Genomic DNA, 15,120 nt, shown 5'->3' on the forward strand with positions numbered 1-15,120 from the left:
AGAAAAGGTTCCCCACCCCTGTTCTAAAGAGTGGAAAATTGATAAGTGAGGAAGATTCCTATACAAACCAATCGTCCTCTCCCAATCATTTTATACAATGTGCTATATAAATGCTAAATAGAAGCTGATTGGTTATCACAGTATGGGCAACGTCACACATAGCCAGTGCCACTTCACTGTTTAGGAGGCTTGATACATTACATCTCCCCATAATACGCCTCCTGTACTTTTGCTGTGTGCCCTGTTTCACTGGAGATCACAAAGATTTGCAGTTTAAGAATGTGGTGCCTGCGGGATGTAGATTGCAGCAGTTTGCAAAAAGTAGATTTTGTTTTGCAGAATAAAAAAAAAATTATTTAGATGAGGTAAATTAGTGGTGAATGAGCATTTGGTTTGCAGGACAGGGCATTACTACTCTGCTAACAACTGTTTCCACAGCCTCTGAGGTTGGGCAGAAAGGGTGCCATCCTATGATATTATTAATGTTAGGAATTTAGCACCTTCCAGTTGCACTGCTGCTGGGAAGTGTGTTTCTAGTGCATTGACCATTCTAACAAAAATATTAAAACACCCAAGAGTAACACTTAGGGGTATATTTACTAAAGTGAAAGTTTTTAGAAGTGGAGATGTTGCCCATAGCAACCAATCAGATTCTACTTAACATTTATCTAGCACCTTCTAGAAGATAAAACCCGCACTTAGAAAATGTACCACTAATAATAAAGTCATTCTCCAGGTACCCTCATTTTGATGATTTATTTATGATAAGCCAAACAGTATCTTAATTAAACATTTGAAAAATGTAGAAGCATAAAAGGGGTGTCCCTAATGTATTACAGGTTGAGTCTCCCATATCCAAAATGCTTGGGACCAGGGGTATTTTGGATAACGGAATATTCCGTATTTTGGAATGATTGCATATCATAATGAAATCTCTTGGGAATGGGGCCCAAATATACACACAGAATGAATTTATGTGTCATATACACACAGCCTGCAGGTCATTTTATACAATATTTTCAATAATTTTGTGGCTCAAGCAAAGTTTGTGTACAGAAATTAAATTCATTTATGTTTCATATACACCTTATACGCACAGCCTGCAGGTCATTTTATACATTATTTTTAATAATTTGTGCCTTAGACAAGGTTTGTGTACATTGAACCATCAAAAATCAAGGGTTTCATTTTTTCATTCATGCCAAAATAATTCCGTATTTCGGAATATTCCGTATTTCGGAATATTTGGATATGGGAGACTCAACCTGTTGCAGGTTGGACATTAAAGTGATGTCTCTCTCTTTCCACTGGTCGTGTTTTCAGGTGGATCCCTAAACTCGCAAAGCTAGGCGCAGGTTGATTTTTCCAAAGTCTTTGAAGTGGCCGTGCACCTTGAAATTCCGTAGGCGGACACGTAGGCACACTTTGTACAGTTCGTAAATTACCCTTATCATTTTCCAAATGGTCAGTTAAACATAACATGGACTAATTTAAATTGAATAATCCTACTTATTGTGGCTACATCCTATAAAGATGGGTTCCGCATGTTTTGTCGACGGTTAGAATGTCAATTTCATCATAGGAATGTTGACAAGGTGATAATGCCGACACATGTATAACATGTTGACATTGAGGGATATCGGCATGATGACAATGTTGACAATCGGCAGTACGGCTGTTACCGGCGGTAAGTAGCCTAACCCTAGCCCTGCGGCTAAAGTTCTGGCGGTTGCGGCTTTAGTCACAGTTTTGCACCATTAACCTGCAGTTGCGTCACACAGTACCTATCCTTAACGCTAATCCTTTCCTTAACCCTACGCCTAAATCCAATGTTGGCTTTTTGCAGATGTCAACATGTTAACTGTCGAAATTTTGACAATGTCAATATCATTGATGACGTTGTGACCGCCGACATACTGACCGTATCTCGTAAAGATAAGGTGCATTTAGATGCATACATTGTTATGTGTACCTTTAAAACTTATTATCCTAAATACAGTAATTATTGGTTAGCAATGGGAATTTAAACATAGAGATTTAAATAAAAAAAAATGTGTAGATATTTAAACAGAGAAAGTTTGCAGAAGCTGGCGCAGACTGTGTGTTACAGTATGTGTTTTTGTTGATGTGTTACCCTCTGTAAGTATCACACTAATAGATACAATGGCTATGTTTTGTTTTGCAGGGCTCTGAATTAGGCGGCTGGTCTCTAGGCCGCTGGACAGCTGATGGCATTGACATCAATAACAACTTTCCAGACTTAAACACTCTGCTCTGGGAGTCTGAGGACCGTCCTCGTAATCTCCGCAGGGTCCCTAATAATCACATCCCGATGCCTGACTGGTACCAGTTCCAGAATGCCACAGTGAGTCATTTCTAAGTACTCTCATGACCTATCTTGGGCAGATGCAAATTGCCAGGACTAAACATTTTTCTCATAAGTATTGTTTTACTGCTCGTTTCTGTGAGTTATATTGAATTATACTGTTGAATAAACAATGTCCTTAATGCTTTTATTTGCTTAGATTTTTTTCTTTTTTTTTTAATGTAATTGCTTCAGTGTGAATAAGTGTTTTTTTCAGTTTGTTAATATGCTGGCCAATGTTCATTTATAACCAACTTCAACCACAAAACCACAACATATTGGACAGAGCACAACTGAAAGACCTCACTGACTTTGCACTGTGAATCTAGCTCTTGCATTTTGGAGTTTTATTAACTCAGTAGCTCCTCTCCCTGCAGTTAGTATTATTATTATTACCAGTTATTTATAGCGCACACATATTTCACAGCGCTTTACATAGAATATCTTACCATTCACATCTGTCCCTGCCCCAGTGGAGCTTACAATCTGTATTCCCTATTACATGCTCACAAACATACACACTATGGTCAATTTTGTAGGGAGCCAATTCACCTACCAGTATATTTTTGGAGCGTGGGAGGAAACTGGAGTACCCGGAGGAAACCCACACAAGCACAGGGAGAATATACAAACTCCACACAGTTTGGGTCGTAGAAGTTCAGTATAGATTGTATACATAGTATATAGTAAATCTATACAGCTCAGAATAGCTTGCATACAGTACATAGAATATAGTTCATTTTATAGCCCTTTGTAGCATAACATATCAGGATTATAGTGCTTTATTTAGCGTTTGCAAGAAGCCAGTAGCAGCAGCTGCTATGTAGCTTCTCTGCGTTTTCTCCACAAGCCACCATTGCGTATGAGCCAAGGCCAACTAAGAGTACTGTTTTCATGCTTTTATGCTTTTCTGTATATTTTTTTTTTGTGTGCCCTTTTTGACCTTAACGTTCCATCAAGGGCTGTAGCTTTTTGCTAATTTAGGGATATTACATTATGTTCACTCTTAAGATCCATTTTGCCAAAAGCCACCATCCATTTTGTTTTTCTAAGCCTTTCCAAGTCACTTGATGGAAACACAACTCCCAATTTTCTGCATTTGGGAATCCGGGAGATCCAAAACACTTGGCCGCCCCCAGCCTCCCTCTATATACAGTCAGGTCCATAAATATTGGGACATTGACAGAATTTTCATATTTTGTCCTCTATTCACCACCACAATGGCTTTGAAATGAAACAAACAAGATGTGCTTTAACTGCAGGCTTTCAGATTTAACTTGAGGGTAATTACATCCAAATCAGGTGAACGGTGTAAGAATTACAACGGTTTCTATATGTGCCTCCCACTTTTTAAGGGGCCAAAAGTAATGGGACAAACTAAACAATCCTAAATCTAACTTTCACTTTTTAATACTTTGTTGCAAATCCTTTGCAGGCAATTACAGCCTGAAGTCTGGAACGCATAGACATCACCAGACGCTGGGTTTCATCCCTGGTGATGCTCTGCCAGGCCTCTACTGCAAATGTCTTCAGCTCCTGCTTGTTCTTGGGGCATTTTCCCTTCAGTTTTGTCTTCATCAAGTGAAATGCATGCTCAATCGGATTCAAGTCAGGGGATTGACTTGGCCATTGCATAACATTCCACTTTTTAGCCTTAAAAAACTCTTTGGATGCTTTTGCAGTATGCTTCGGGTCATTGTCCATCTGCACTGTGAAGCGCCGTCCAATGAGTTCTGAAGCATTTGACTGAATATGAGCATATAATATTGCCCGAAACACTTCAGAATTCATTCTGCTGCTTTTGTCAGCAGTCAGATCATCAATAAATACGAGGGAACCAGTTCCATTGGCAGCCATACATGCCCACGCCATGACACTACCACCACCATGCTTCACTGATGAGGTGGTATGTTTTGGATCATGAGCAGTTCCTTTCCTTCTCTTCTCTTCCCATCACTCTGGTACTAGTTGATCATTGTCTCATCTGTCAATAGGATGTTGTTCCAGAACTGTAATGGCTTTTTTAGATGTTGTTTGGCAAACTGTAATCTGGTCTTCCTGTTTTTGTGGCTCACCAATGGTTTGCATCTTGTGGTGAACCCTCTATATTCACTCTTGTGAAGTCTTCTCTTGATTGTTGACTTTGACACATATACATCTACCTCCTGGAGAGTGTTCTTGATTTGGCCAACTGTTGTGAAGGGGTTTTTCTTCACCAGGGAAATAATTCTTTTGTCATCCACCACAGTTGTTTTCCGTGGTCTTCCGGGTCTTTTGGTGTTGCTGAGCTCTCCGGTGCGTTCTTTCTTTTTAAGAATATTTCAAACAGTTGACTTGGCCACAACTAATGTTTTTACTATCTCTCTGATGGGTTTGTTTTGATTTTTCAGCCTAATGATGGCTTGCTTCACTGATAGTGACAGCTCTTTGGATCTCATATTGAGAGTTGACAGCAACTGATTCCAAATGCAAATGTCACACCTAGAATCATCTCCAGACCTTTTACCTGCTTAATTGATAATGAAATAACGAGGGAATAGCCCACACCTGTCCATGAAATAGCTTTTGAGTTGATAGTCCCATTACTTTTGGCCCCTTAAAAAGTGGGAGGCACATATTGAAACTGTTGTAATTCCTACACCGTTCACCCGATTTTGATGTAATTACCCTCAAATTAAATCTGAAAGTCTGCAGTTAAAGCACATCTTGTTTGTTTCATTTCAAAACCATTGTGGTGGTGAATAGAGGCCAAAATCTGAAAATTCTGTCAATGTCCCAATATTTATGGACCTGACTGTATGATTAGTAACATTAATTATTCTGTATGGCACCAGCATATTTCATTGCCTCTTTTTCCCTAAATACGCTCCATCATCACTACATGCATCAGAGGCGAGTGGACTCGGTGGCCATTACTCCCAAACATCTGGACTGACTGGCAGGTACAGTTCATTACAGCCTGAACAGTCCGGTACAATCTGGGACAGTTTGGATGCATGTAACTGAGACTACTTGTTCCTGTATGGAATACTGTAAGAATATTTTGTGTCAGACATATCTGTTTTCTTTTTCGCACCTACAGGTCGCTATAGAAACTCGTGCTCTCATTTCATGGATGGAAAAGATTCCCTTTGTCCTGGGAGGAAATCTGCAGGGGGGAGAGTTGGTGGTGTCTTATCCTTATGATATGGTGCGTTCACTTTGGAAGACCCAGGAATACACAGCAACGCCCGATGACCATGTATTTCGCTGGCTGGCATATTCGTATGCCTCCACCCATCGGCACATGATTGATTCTAGCCGGAGACCCTGCCACTCTGAGGACTTTAACAAGGAGGAGGGCACCGTGAATGGGGCCTCTTGGCATACAGTGGCCGGAAGTAAGTTCTTCTCGGGATTCCAACATGCCTTGCAATAAATTGCTAATATCACAGGAAATATTCAGAGACATATGTGAATATTCCAGAAAATTGTCAGATTTAATGATATCTAAGATAGATCCATGGTGCCATCACCTGAGGTTGTTGCCATTATGCCTCAGCCCTTCATACCACTGCCTCCCCGTCTGTTGGCTTCCATCTTGCAATGACTGGAGGAGTGTTTAACACGTTGACAGATCACTCTTCTCCAGTTTCTATGCTTGGAGCAATGTGGATAACATTGGGATCGGAGGAAATGTGGGTCAGGAGGCTACTTCCTCCCCATCCTCTGTACCTTCTTTGGTCCCACTGTCCTCCCATAGCAATTACAAGAGTGTCACTGTGGTCTTACTCCTGTGCCACTATTCCTGGATTTGAGCCACCTAAGTTGAGTTTCAAACCCTGTCTCATGGCATCAACATCCCTCCATATTCCTGTATTTCACTGGAGATGCATTAAAGCCTGTAATGTAAATTTATACATCAGAAAACCACTTTTGATGTAAATGTATACACTCATCTGCCATAACATTAAAACCACTGACAGGTAGAGTGAATGTCGAAGGGTGGGATATATTAGGCAGCAAGTGAACAGTCAGTTCTTGAAGTTGATGTGTTGGAAGCAGGAAAAGTCGCCAAGTGTAAGGATCTGAGTGACTTTGACATGGTCCAAATTGTATTGGCTAGATGGCTGGGTCAGAGCATCTCAAAAACGGCAGGTCTTGAGGGGGCTTCCCAGAATGCAGTGGTTAGTACCTACCAATAGTGGTCCAAGGAGGGAAAACTAGTGAGAAGGTCGTGGGCACCCAAGGCTCATTGATGTGTGTAGGGAGCGGAGGCTATCCCACAGAAGAGTTACTATAGCACAAATTGCTGGCTATGACGTCAATGCTGGCTATGATAGAAAGGTGTCAGAACACACAGTGCATCAGAGCTTGCTGCGTATGGGGCTGCGTAATTGCAGACTGTCAGTGTGCCCATGTTGACACCTGTTCACTGCTGAAAGAACTTACAATGGGCACGCAAGCATCAGTACTGGAATGTGGGGCAATGGCAGGGTTGTCTTAACAGCAGAGTGGGCCCTGGGCAAAGCAATGCACTGGGGCCCCTACCCACCCATTCACGGGAAAGAGATTTAAATTGTCAATAAAATTAAACCCTCCTGCATGTCCATCAGACCTCCCACACATGCAGAGAGACTCTGTCTGACTGGTCTGAAGTGAAACTGGGACTGAGGTGAGTGCTCGTCCCTGGGGGGATAGGGTGGGGGAGGTTAGATCAGAATACAGTGCACCTGCGGCCGGCTTATAAAAATATCACAAATTTACCAACTGGCCGCAGTGCAGGGGGGCGGGTTAGCGGGCCCCTACAAGCTTCAGGCCCTTGGGCAACTACCCAACAAGCCCAATGGAAGAGATCGTCTTGGGCAATGGGGGAAGGTGGCTTTGTCTGAGGAATTTAGTTTTCTTTTACCCATACTTGCCAACTCTCCCTGAAATAGCAGCAGTCTCCATGAAGAGTTTAGCAATCTCCCTGATTGCACCTTACCCCCAGATATGCACATTCAAATTGGATCATTAGTATAATTTCTCTGCATTATAAGGCACAATGATCCCTATCCTATGGATACATGCATTTTCTGAAAAGTATCAGTGTGTTTTCATCCACAAATAGATCTTACTAACAGTTTTGGGGCTCATTTACATTTGGATATAAGTCAGTGTTATGTAACGCCTCTCAGATGTAGCAGTACACGTCCACCTTACCGCTGCGCTCATAGGTTTTGCTTTCACAATCTCCCTGAAATGTTTTTTCAAAAGTAGGCAAATATGCTCTCTATCCCAGGTAAACAACGCACACACCCCCGGCCGTCCACATGAGGTAAACGTTTTACCTCATGTGGACGTCTGGGGGCATCTGCATCGTTTACCTGGGGAAGAGATGGCACCAGGATGCACTATGGGAAAAAGGCAAGCCGGTGGAGGCAGTGTGGTGCTCTGGGTAATGTTCAGCTGCGTCATGCCATTCATGTGGATGTTACTTTGACATACAGTATACCACCTAGCTAAACATTGTTGCAGACCAAGTACACTCCTTTAGGGCAACTGTATTACCTGTTGGCTGTGGTCTTTTTATAATAAAGCAAACTTTATTTTAGACTTAGTAACCCAGTCATTATCTTTGTTATTTTACAGTATTTTGGGTTATACTTTACGCGGTATATTTACTAAAGGTCGATTTTAATCGATTAAAAAAAAACGATCAACATCGATGTTGAGTTCCTGTGGTTAAATCACACATTTACTAACAGACAAATTTTTATTTGTTTTTTTTAAGTATTAGTAAATGTATGATTTAGCCCCAGAAATACAACATCAATGTTAATCGATTTTTTTATCGATTTTAAATTGTTCAAAATTGATTAAAAGCGACCCTTATACCTCTTTTCCACCAAAAATCCGGGTCTGAACTGGGTTTTCAGACATGGGGCCTGATTCAGACCCACTCGCGAGCGGCTGTCCGCTCGCAAGTGGGTCGATGGTGTGCACTGCGCAAGCGCACGACGGAGGGAGCTCCGTCGTGCGCATGCGCGAGGCGCGACGAGCGAAGGACTTTCCTTCGCTCGTTGTGTCTGATCAAAGGGGGCATGCTGTCGATGTTGATTGACAGCACGCCCCCTTTGGTGGGCGTGCCTCCCAGACGGAGGCGTTCCCAAGGGAACGCCTACCGTCAGGAGCCGGTCCCACTGACATCACTAGTGATGTCAGTGGGAGTGATTTTGGCTCTGATAGAGCCAAAATCACTCTGGGCCTTGCGGTTGAGAAGTCAACCGCAGGCTTCGGCTCGCAGTGGCGATGGTCGCGATGGTCAAGACCATCGCGACCATCAACCTGCACGCTCGTATATGCTGTGGGTGGTGACCCACAGCTATACGAGCGTCCAGGAGGACGCTCCATAATTATGGAGGTGGGCCCTGATTCAGAGCGAGCGCTCTGGTCAGAGCGTCCGGCTCTGAATCAGGGCCTCGGTTCCAACCCAGGTCAGACACCATTCACACAGCACCATCGATCTGGGTTATTCTCAGGTCAGCCCCGTTCACACTGAACCTGTTTCTGCCCTGCTAAACTTGTGAGGTCATAAAAAGTGGGAGGTGACTGCTCCACAACCACCAATCAACTAATTTTAGGCATGACACAGGTCGGATCACCCGGGTTCCGCCGTTTACACTGCACCATTACCCAGGTCCATCCTGGGTCTGACCCTGGTAGCTACCTGGGCTGGATTGCAGGGTCACTTGACCCGGGTTATTTTTTAGGGACCCTTTTACACTGAGCTGCGACCTGGGTAGACCCAGCAATAACCCAGGTTTTTGCTCTGGTGTAAAAGCCGGTAAGAAAATATACCCTTTCAAGTAGTAAATGACGTACGTACGTACGTACCGACATGTATTAACACTGTGAAACATATAGCATAGAACTGCTAATTATTATCTTGCTATCTTTCAAGAAGTCACGTTCATTACATTCAGTTTTCTAAGAAATGGCATGTGACATGTTATACAATCTATAGCTGCTTTTACTGGGGAATAGTTATTCATTTGTCATCTTAGTCTCTTTATAAGTGCATTTTCTGAGACATCTTCCAGTTCATGGGTGGCTTTGTGGACAACAATACACATGTTGATTGATTCCAACTACAATAGTTAGGCAACAGCAACAGAAATATAGTAAGCCATAGAAACTCTGTACTTTATGGGTCCATCTGAGGAGATGAAGTATAAATGACTAATCTCCTAGAATCCAGGCACAGTAACAGACTAAATGGAAATTTTAGTCCATAAACCGTTTTATTTACATTTAATAGTACAATAAATAGTTGCTATTAAAAACATATGCAAATAAAATCCAGAAAGTCTCAGTGAAAATGCTGATGGCTGGACTGGATTTAATTTAGCATCATCTGTATTACGTTTGCATCTAGAACATATCTGCTATATTTTGAAAGAAACTAGCAAACTGCTTTTTTATTTATTTCCTCAATGCCTGGACTGGTGGCTTATAACCCCCACAATCCAGACAGGCCTCATAACTGTGCTTAGTCCTGCAATATGCACAGTGTACCCAATACCTACACATAGTGGATGTAGCCATGTTGTGCACTCAGGGCCTGAATCAGTGATGGACGCTATCTCACAGCCGATGTGTCTTTGCATGCAGCGGCTGTGCTATAATATGCAAAAGCCGCAGGAGGCGTCTGAAGTAAAAGGACGCCCACTGCCGGCTTCTGTCATCTGCTACTGCGTCCGGAGATGCAGCACAGGATAAAATGCGTGAACATCGGACATCTGAGTAACGTTCAGGCAAAATCACGCTGATGGGGCCAGTAAAGCTGCGTCCATGGATGCAGCCACTGGCTTCAGCACACCCAGAAACCGGGGCTGACACACCCCCGTTTTCTGTAACGCTGTCTGTCGCTGCCTCCAAATGCCAGCAGCATGTCAATCATGCTTCGGCTTTGTGGCACTGCGACTGACGTGGCTGAAACAGATCTGCAAGCAAGCGCAGATCTGCGAACATCGGAGATTTACATAAGTATCGGATTTACGTACATCTCTGAATTAGGTCCTCGGAGATTTCCGTAAGTCCGCTCTGAGTGATGTCACTGGTTCTCGGTGAATTGATACGCTGCATTCTCACAAGGGGGTATATTTACTAAAGTGTGGGTTTTTAGAAGTGGAGTGCCCATAGCAGGGCCGGCTCCAGGGTTCTGAGCACCCTGTGCCGGCCCGGTAAGCAGCGCCTTGCAATCGCGCGCGGCTTTGGGGCGTGGCCTCATTACCATAGACCACGCCCCCTACATGACATTGTTTGGAGGCGTGCCCGCATGGCACGCCTCCAAATAACATCAGGCTGAGGGTAAAGCTCAGCCCTCCGTCACTGGCTGGGCTTCCCCCAGCCCTTTCTCGTCAGTGAATTGATGCCGCGTGCATGTGCGCTGCATCCTTTCACACTCCGAGGGTCCGGCACCGCCACACAGCTGCGGCGGTGGGAGTCCCCAACCTCCCGATTTGACCACCCGCAGCCCACTTCGGCCCACGGTTGGAGCACCCGCAACCCACTTCGGCCCTCGGGATGTTGGGGAGGGGTGCGCCCTCTATGGGTGGCGCCCTGTTCGACCGCGAACTCCCCTAGAGCTGGCCCTGGTCCATAGCAACCAATCAGATTCTAGCTATTATCTTCTAGAAGGTGTTAGATAAATGGTAAGTAGAATCTCATTGGTTGCTATGGGCAACATCTCCACTTAAAAAACCCTGCGCTTTAGTAAATATACCCCAAGATGTTAGTTTCCACTGTGGCGCATTCTACGACATGGTAAGCGCCACATAAATACTTATTACCTGTGGTGTTCTCTACAACTTTATTTTATTACTATCATTTTTATTTGGCTTTTTTGTTCTCATATTTAGTTTTTATTACTGTTTTCCAGGTATTAATGATTTTAGCTACTTGCACACCAATTGCTTTGAGATCTCCATATATCTGGACTGTGACAAGTTTCCTCATGAGAAGGAACTGGCGGAACAGTGGGAGAATAACAGAGAATCCTTAATTGTCTTTATGGAGCAGGTTAGTGTCTTGTCCTATGGTGTAGTGAAGGTTGGACAAAGACTAGGGGGCCACTCCGCTGCTGCATGGTTTAGTCATATTTCAGTTTTGAGGCCTAACGCGATACAGGGCCAGATTCAGAGGTGGGCGCAGTGGCGATGTCGCACGCAAGCAGCCGATGTCGTAAGTCTGCACATGCGTCTGAGTCGCACAGCGCATGCGCCCCGATTGTTCCTACTCAGAGATGCAGTAGAGAAATGGACGTGGAGTCAGTGGATTGTAGCGGGTGATCCTGGGAGGTTACAGGGGGGTAGCTAAGTCGATGATGGTGTATCGCAGACGCAAGTTTCGATGGTGCGACCGATGGCGGCATCTAAAAGCGAGATAGTGAAGCACCATCTCAAGAAGCTGCAATTGGGCATCTCGGTTTAGATTGAATCAGCCGTGGCATTAGCATATGATGCAGAAGACGCATCATATGCTAATGCTAATGTAAATTATAGGAAATGCGATCTGCTTTACTAAAAATAAGTGATACTTAAGGGTTGGAGTAGAAATTTACGAATTCTACTCCAATTGCCCTGTAATAACTATAGGTGATACTAAAATAATGTGAAAAGGGTGTGAAAACACCTTTTTCCACTTTATTTTAGTAAAAATAATGTTAATAAATAGAGCCCATAGTGTGTTATGGTAAATTATACTGACAGGAGTTCACAGATATAACGTTACATTACTATACTTGATTTATTAGCTCAGGAAAAGCAGCAGTACCTGGCTCATATATTAACCCCTCTACGGACGCATTGTAGAGCTTTGGCCCTCATTCAGAGCCGCTCGCTATTTGCGGTCGTTCGTTTTCTAAAAAGGGGTGGGTATTCAAATGAACCGTTCGCACTTTGCGGTCTGTTCACGCCTCTAAGTCTGAACGAGCGAGCAACACATGCGAACGTAAATTTGAAAAATACGCCCCCTGGCCGCTCGCACCATACGTCATGTCCGCTATTTATTAGATTAATCGAGTACATCGACCAGCGTATGAACTGCTCGCTATTCTTGTGGTTGGTTTTTTCAACCACTATTTTGCGAGCAGTTCTGAGTTAAAAAAAACCAAGTGACGTAGTCAATGACGCTGCTGGATTAATTATGCACTCCCTTAAAACGCCCGTTTTGACCTTTAAGCACGCCTGCGATCGGATTTCCACTCCCCGTTTTCAAACACCTTCCCCTGTTACCACCCACAAACGCCTCATTCTGTCACTCAAATTAGCAGGCATTCGCTATTTTGCGAGCACATGAATTTCGACCGCACTGACTGGTTCGCGCATGCGTATAACAATCCGTACGCATGCGCAGTTGGGCAAACATCGCTCGGAGCGAACGAGCTGCCGCTTACGAGCGGCTCTGAATCAGGCCCATTGTTCCTAATCATGCTGTTCCCATCTATATAAGTAGCATCGTGTGAGCAGGTTATTTTGTTTTGGCTATACATTGAGCTGCAACATAAGTATGTAGCCCTTCCCTTTTATATCTGATTATTAACTTGATATGGGAATAGATACTGAGTATCATGATCATTTATTGTGAGGAGCTCACTGATACAACATTAGGTGGATTAATATCATATCTTACTTTAGAACTTAGGGGGAATAGTACTACTTGGCCTGCACGTTAACCCTCTCACGTATACATGAGAGATCTTGGCCTTCTATCAGATGTGGTGACATCAGATGCATAATATGATCATCTAGAAGGGGTTTGGTGACTAATTCCCTATTAACTGTCAGTCAGTATTATGATCATGATAGATATCCAGTATATCTTGTAATTCTCTGTGATACTATTATTTAGTCCAGCAGTCCCTGTTACACTCAATTATCATATACAGTATATATAACGGTAGGATTTTTATATTGGACATTGAACCACTGTTGAGTGTACCTACTATGTTGTGTCCCTTAGTATACAGACACCCGTTTGATAAATAAACTAGAAGCCATTGGGCTACATGATATTGAGATACAAACAGAAGCATTTATATAGACAATAAACAGTGGTTGCACCATTTTATTAATATATATATTTTTTTATATATATTTCGCTATATTTTAATTTACATATCATTTCCCCGACTTTAAATATTACTTATTGTTAGATTGCATGCCCAGATCTGTGAGTGCCCCTTTAAGGAATATCTTTTTTCTTTTGGTGTTTATACTGTTGCTTTATTCCAGGGTGCATTATGTGTGAAAGGGAAGGCTCTGTGGTTTAACCAAATACTTCCGTGCGGGTGGTTCACCTTCTTTTGTATTAGCTTACACCATCTGCAGATGGCATTAGCATGACTGCCCTATGGGAGAGATCGTTGTGGAGGGATCTTCAAGTCTCCACTCTCCTTAGATTCCCCTTCAGCAGGCTCCGAGCGCCTCTTATCCCTCTCGGACAGGCTCCGCACTCTTCTTATCCCTTTCTGGCAGGCTCCACACTCTTCTTATCCCTCTCCGACAGGCTCCGTGCACTTCTTATCCCTCTCCAGCAGACTCCACGCTCCTCTTTATCCCTCTCCGGTAGGCTCCTTGTTCCTCTGACCCCTCACTGGCAGGTTCCACACTCCTCTGATCCCTCTCTGGCAGGCTCCACACTCCTCTGATCCCTCTCTGGTAGGCTCCACACTCCTCTGATCCCTCTCTGGTAGGCTCCACACTCCTCTGATCCCTCTCTGGTAGGCTCCACACTCCTCTGATCCCTCTCTGGTAGGCTCCACACTCCTCTGATCCCTCTCTGGTAGGCTCCACACTCCTCTGATCCCTCTCTGGTAGTCTCCACACTCCTTTGATCCCTGTCTAGTAGGCTCCACACTCCTCTGATCCCTCTCTGGTAGACTCCACACTCCTCTGATCCCTCTCTGGTAGGCTCCACACTCCTCTGATCCCTCTCTGGTAGGCTCCACACTCCTCTGATCCCTCTCTGGTAGGCTCCACACTCCTCTGATCCCTCTCTGGTAGTCTCCACACTCCTTTGATCCCTGTCTAGTAGGCTCCACACTCCTCTGATCCCTCTCTGGTAGACTCCACACTCCTCTGATCCCTCTCTGGTAGGCTCCACACTCCTCTGATCCCTCTCCGGCAGACTTAATGTCCCTCTAATCCCTCTCCGGCAGGCTCCACACTCCACTGATCCTTCTTCAGTAGGCTCCACACTCCCTTGAGCAGACTCTGTGCTCCACTGATCCCTCTCTGGCAGGTTCCACGCTCATCTGATCCCTCTCTAGCAGACTCAGCACTCCACTAATCCCTCTCTGGCAGACTACACTCTCCCTTGATCCCTCTCTGGCAAGCTCCACTCTCCACTGACCCCTCTCTGGCAGACTCCACGCTCCATTGATCCCTCTCTGGCAAGCTCCACTCTCCACTGATCCCTCTATGGCAGACTTAGCGCTCCACTAATCCCTCTCTGGCAGACTCCACACTCTTCTGACCCCCCTCTGGCAGGTTCCATGCTCCTCTGAGCCCTCTCCGGCAGACTCCACACTCTACTGACTCCCCTCTGGTAGACTCCAGCTCCTCTGATCCCTCTCCTCAGACTATATGCTAACTGAACCCTCTCTGACAGACTCTGTGCTGCTCTAATACCTCTCCTCTGACTCTATGCTTCTCTAATCCCTCTCCTCAGACTCTATGCTTCTCTAATCCCTCTCCTCAGACTCTATGCTTCTCTAATACCTCTCCTCA

At 44.3% G+C, this 15,120-nt stretch overlaps 1 protein-coding gene across 1 annotated transcript in view; it reads left to right on the forward strand.

The window, feature by feature from the left end:
- Positions 1 to 15,120, forward strand: part of CPXM2 (carboxypeptidase X, M14 family member 2) — a 123,523-nt gene that overhangs the window by 79,064 nt on the left and 29,339 nt on the right. Inside the window, exons 11-13 of the mRNA XM_088476888.1 lie at positions 2,186 to 2,365; positions 5,448 to 5,745; positions 11,271 to 11,410. Of these exons, the coding sequence (XP_088333014.1) occupies positions 2,186 to 2,365; positions 5,448 to 5,745; positions 11,271 to 11,410 (618 nt within the window). The remainder of the gene's footprint in view (positions 1 to 2,185; positions 2,366 to 5,447; positions 5,746 to 11,270; positions 11,411 to 15,120) is intronic.

This window comes from Taudactylus pleione, unplaced genomic scaffold (genome assembly GCF_031769625.1).
Source record: "Taudactylus pleione unplaced genomic scaffold, aTauple2 ptg000198l, whole genome shotgun sequence".
Taxonomy (NCBI): Eukaryota; Metazoa; Chordata; class Amphibia; order Anura; family Myobatrachidae; genus Taudactylus; species Taudactylus pleione.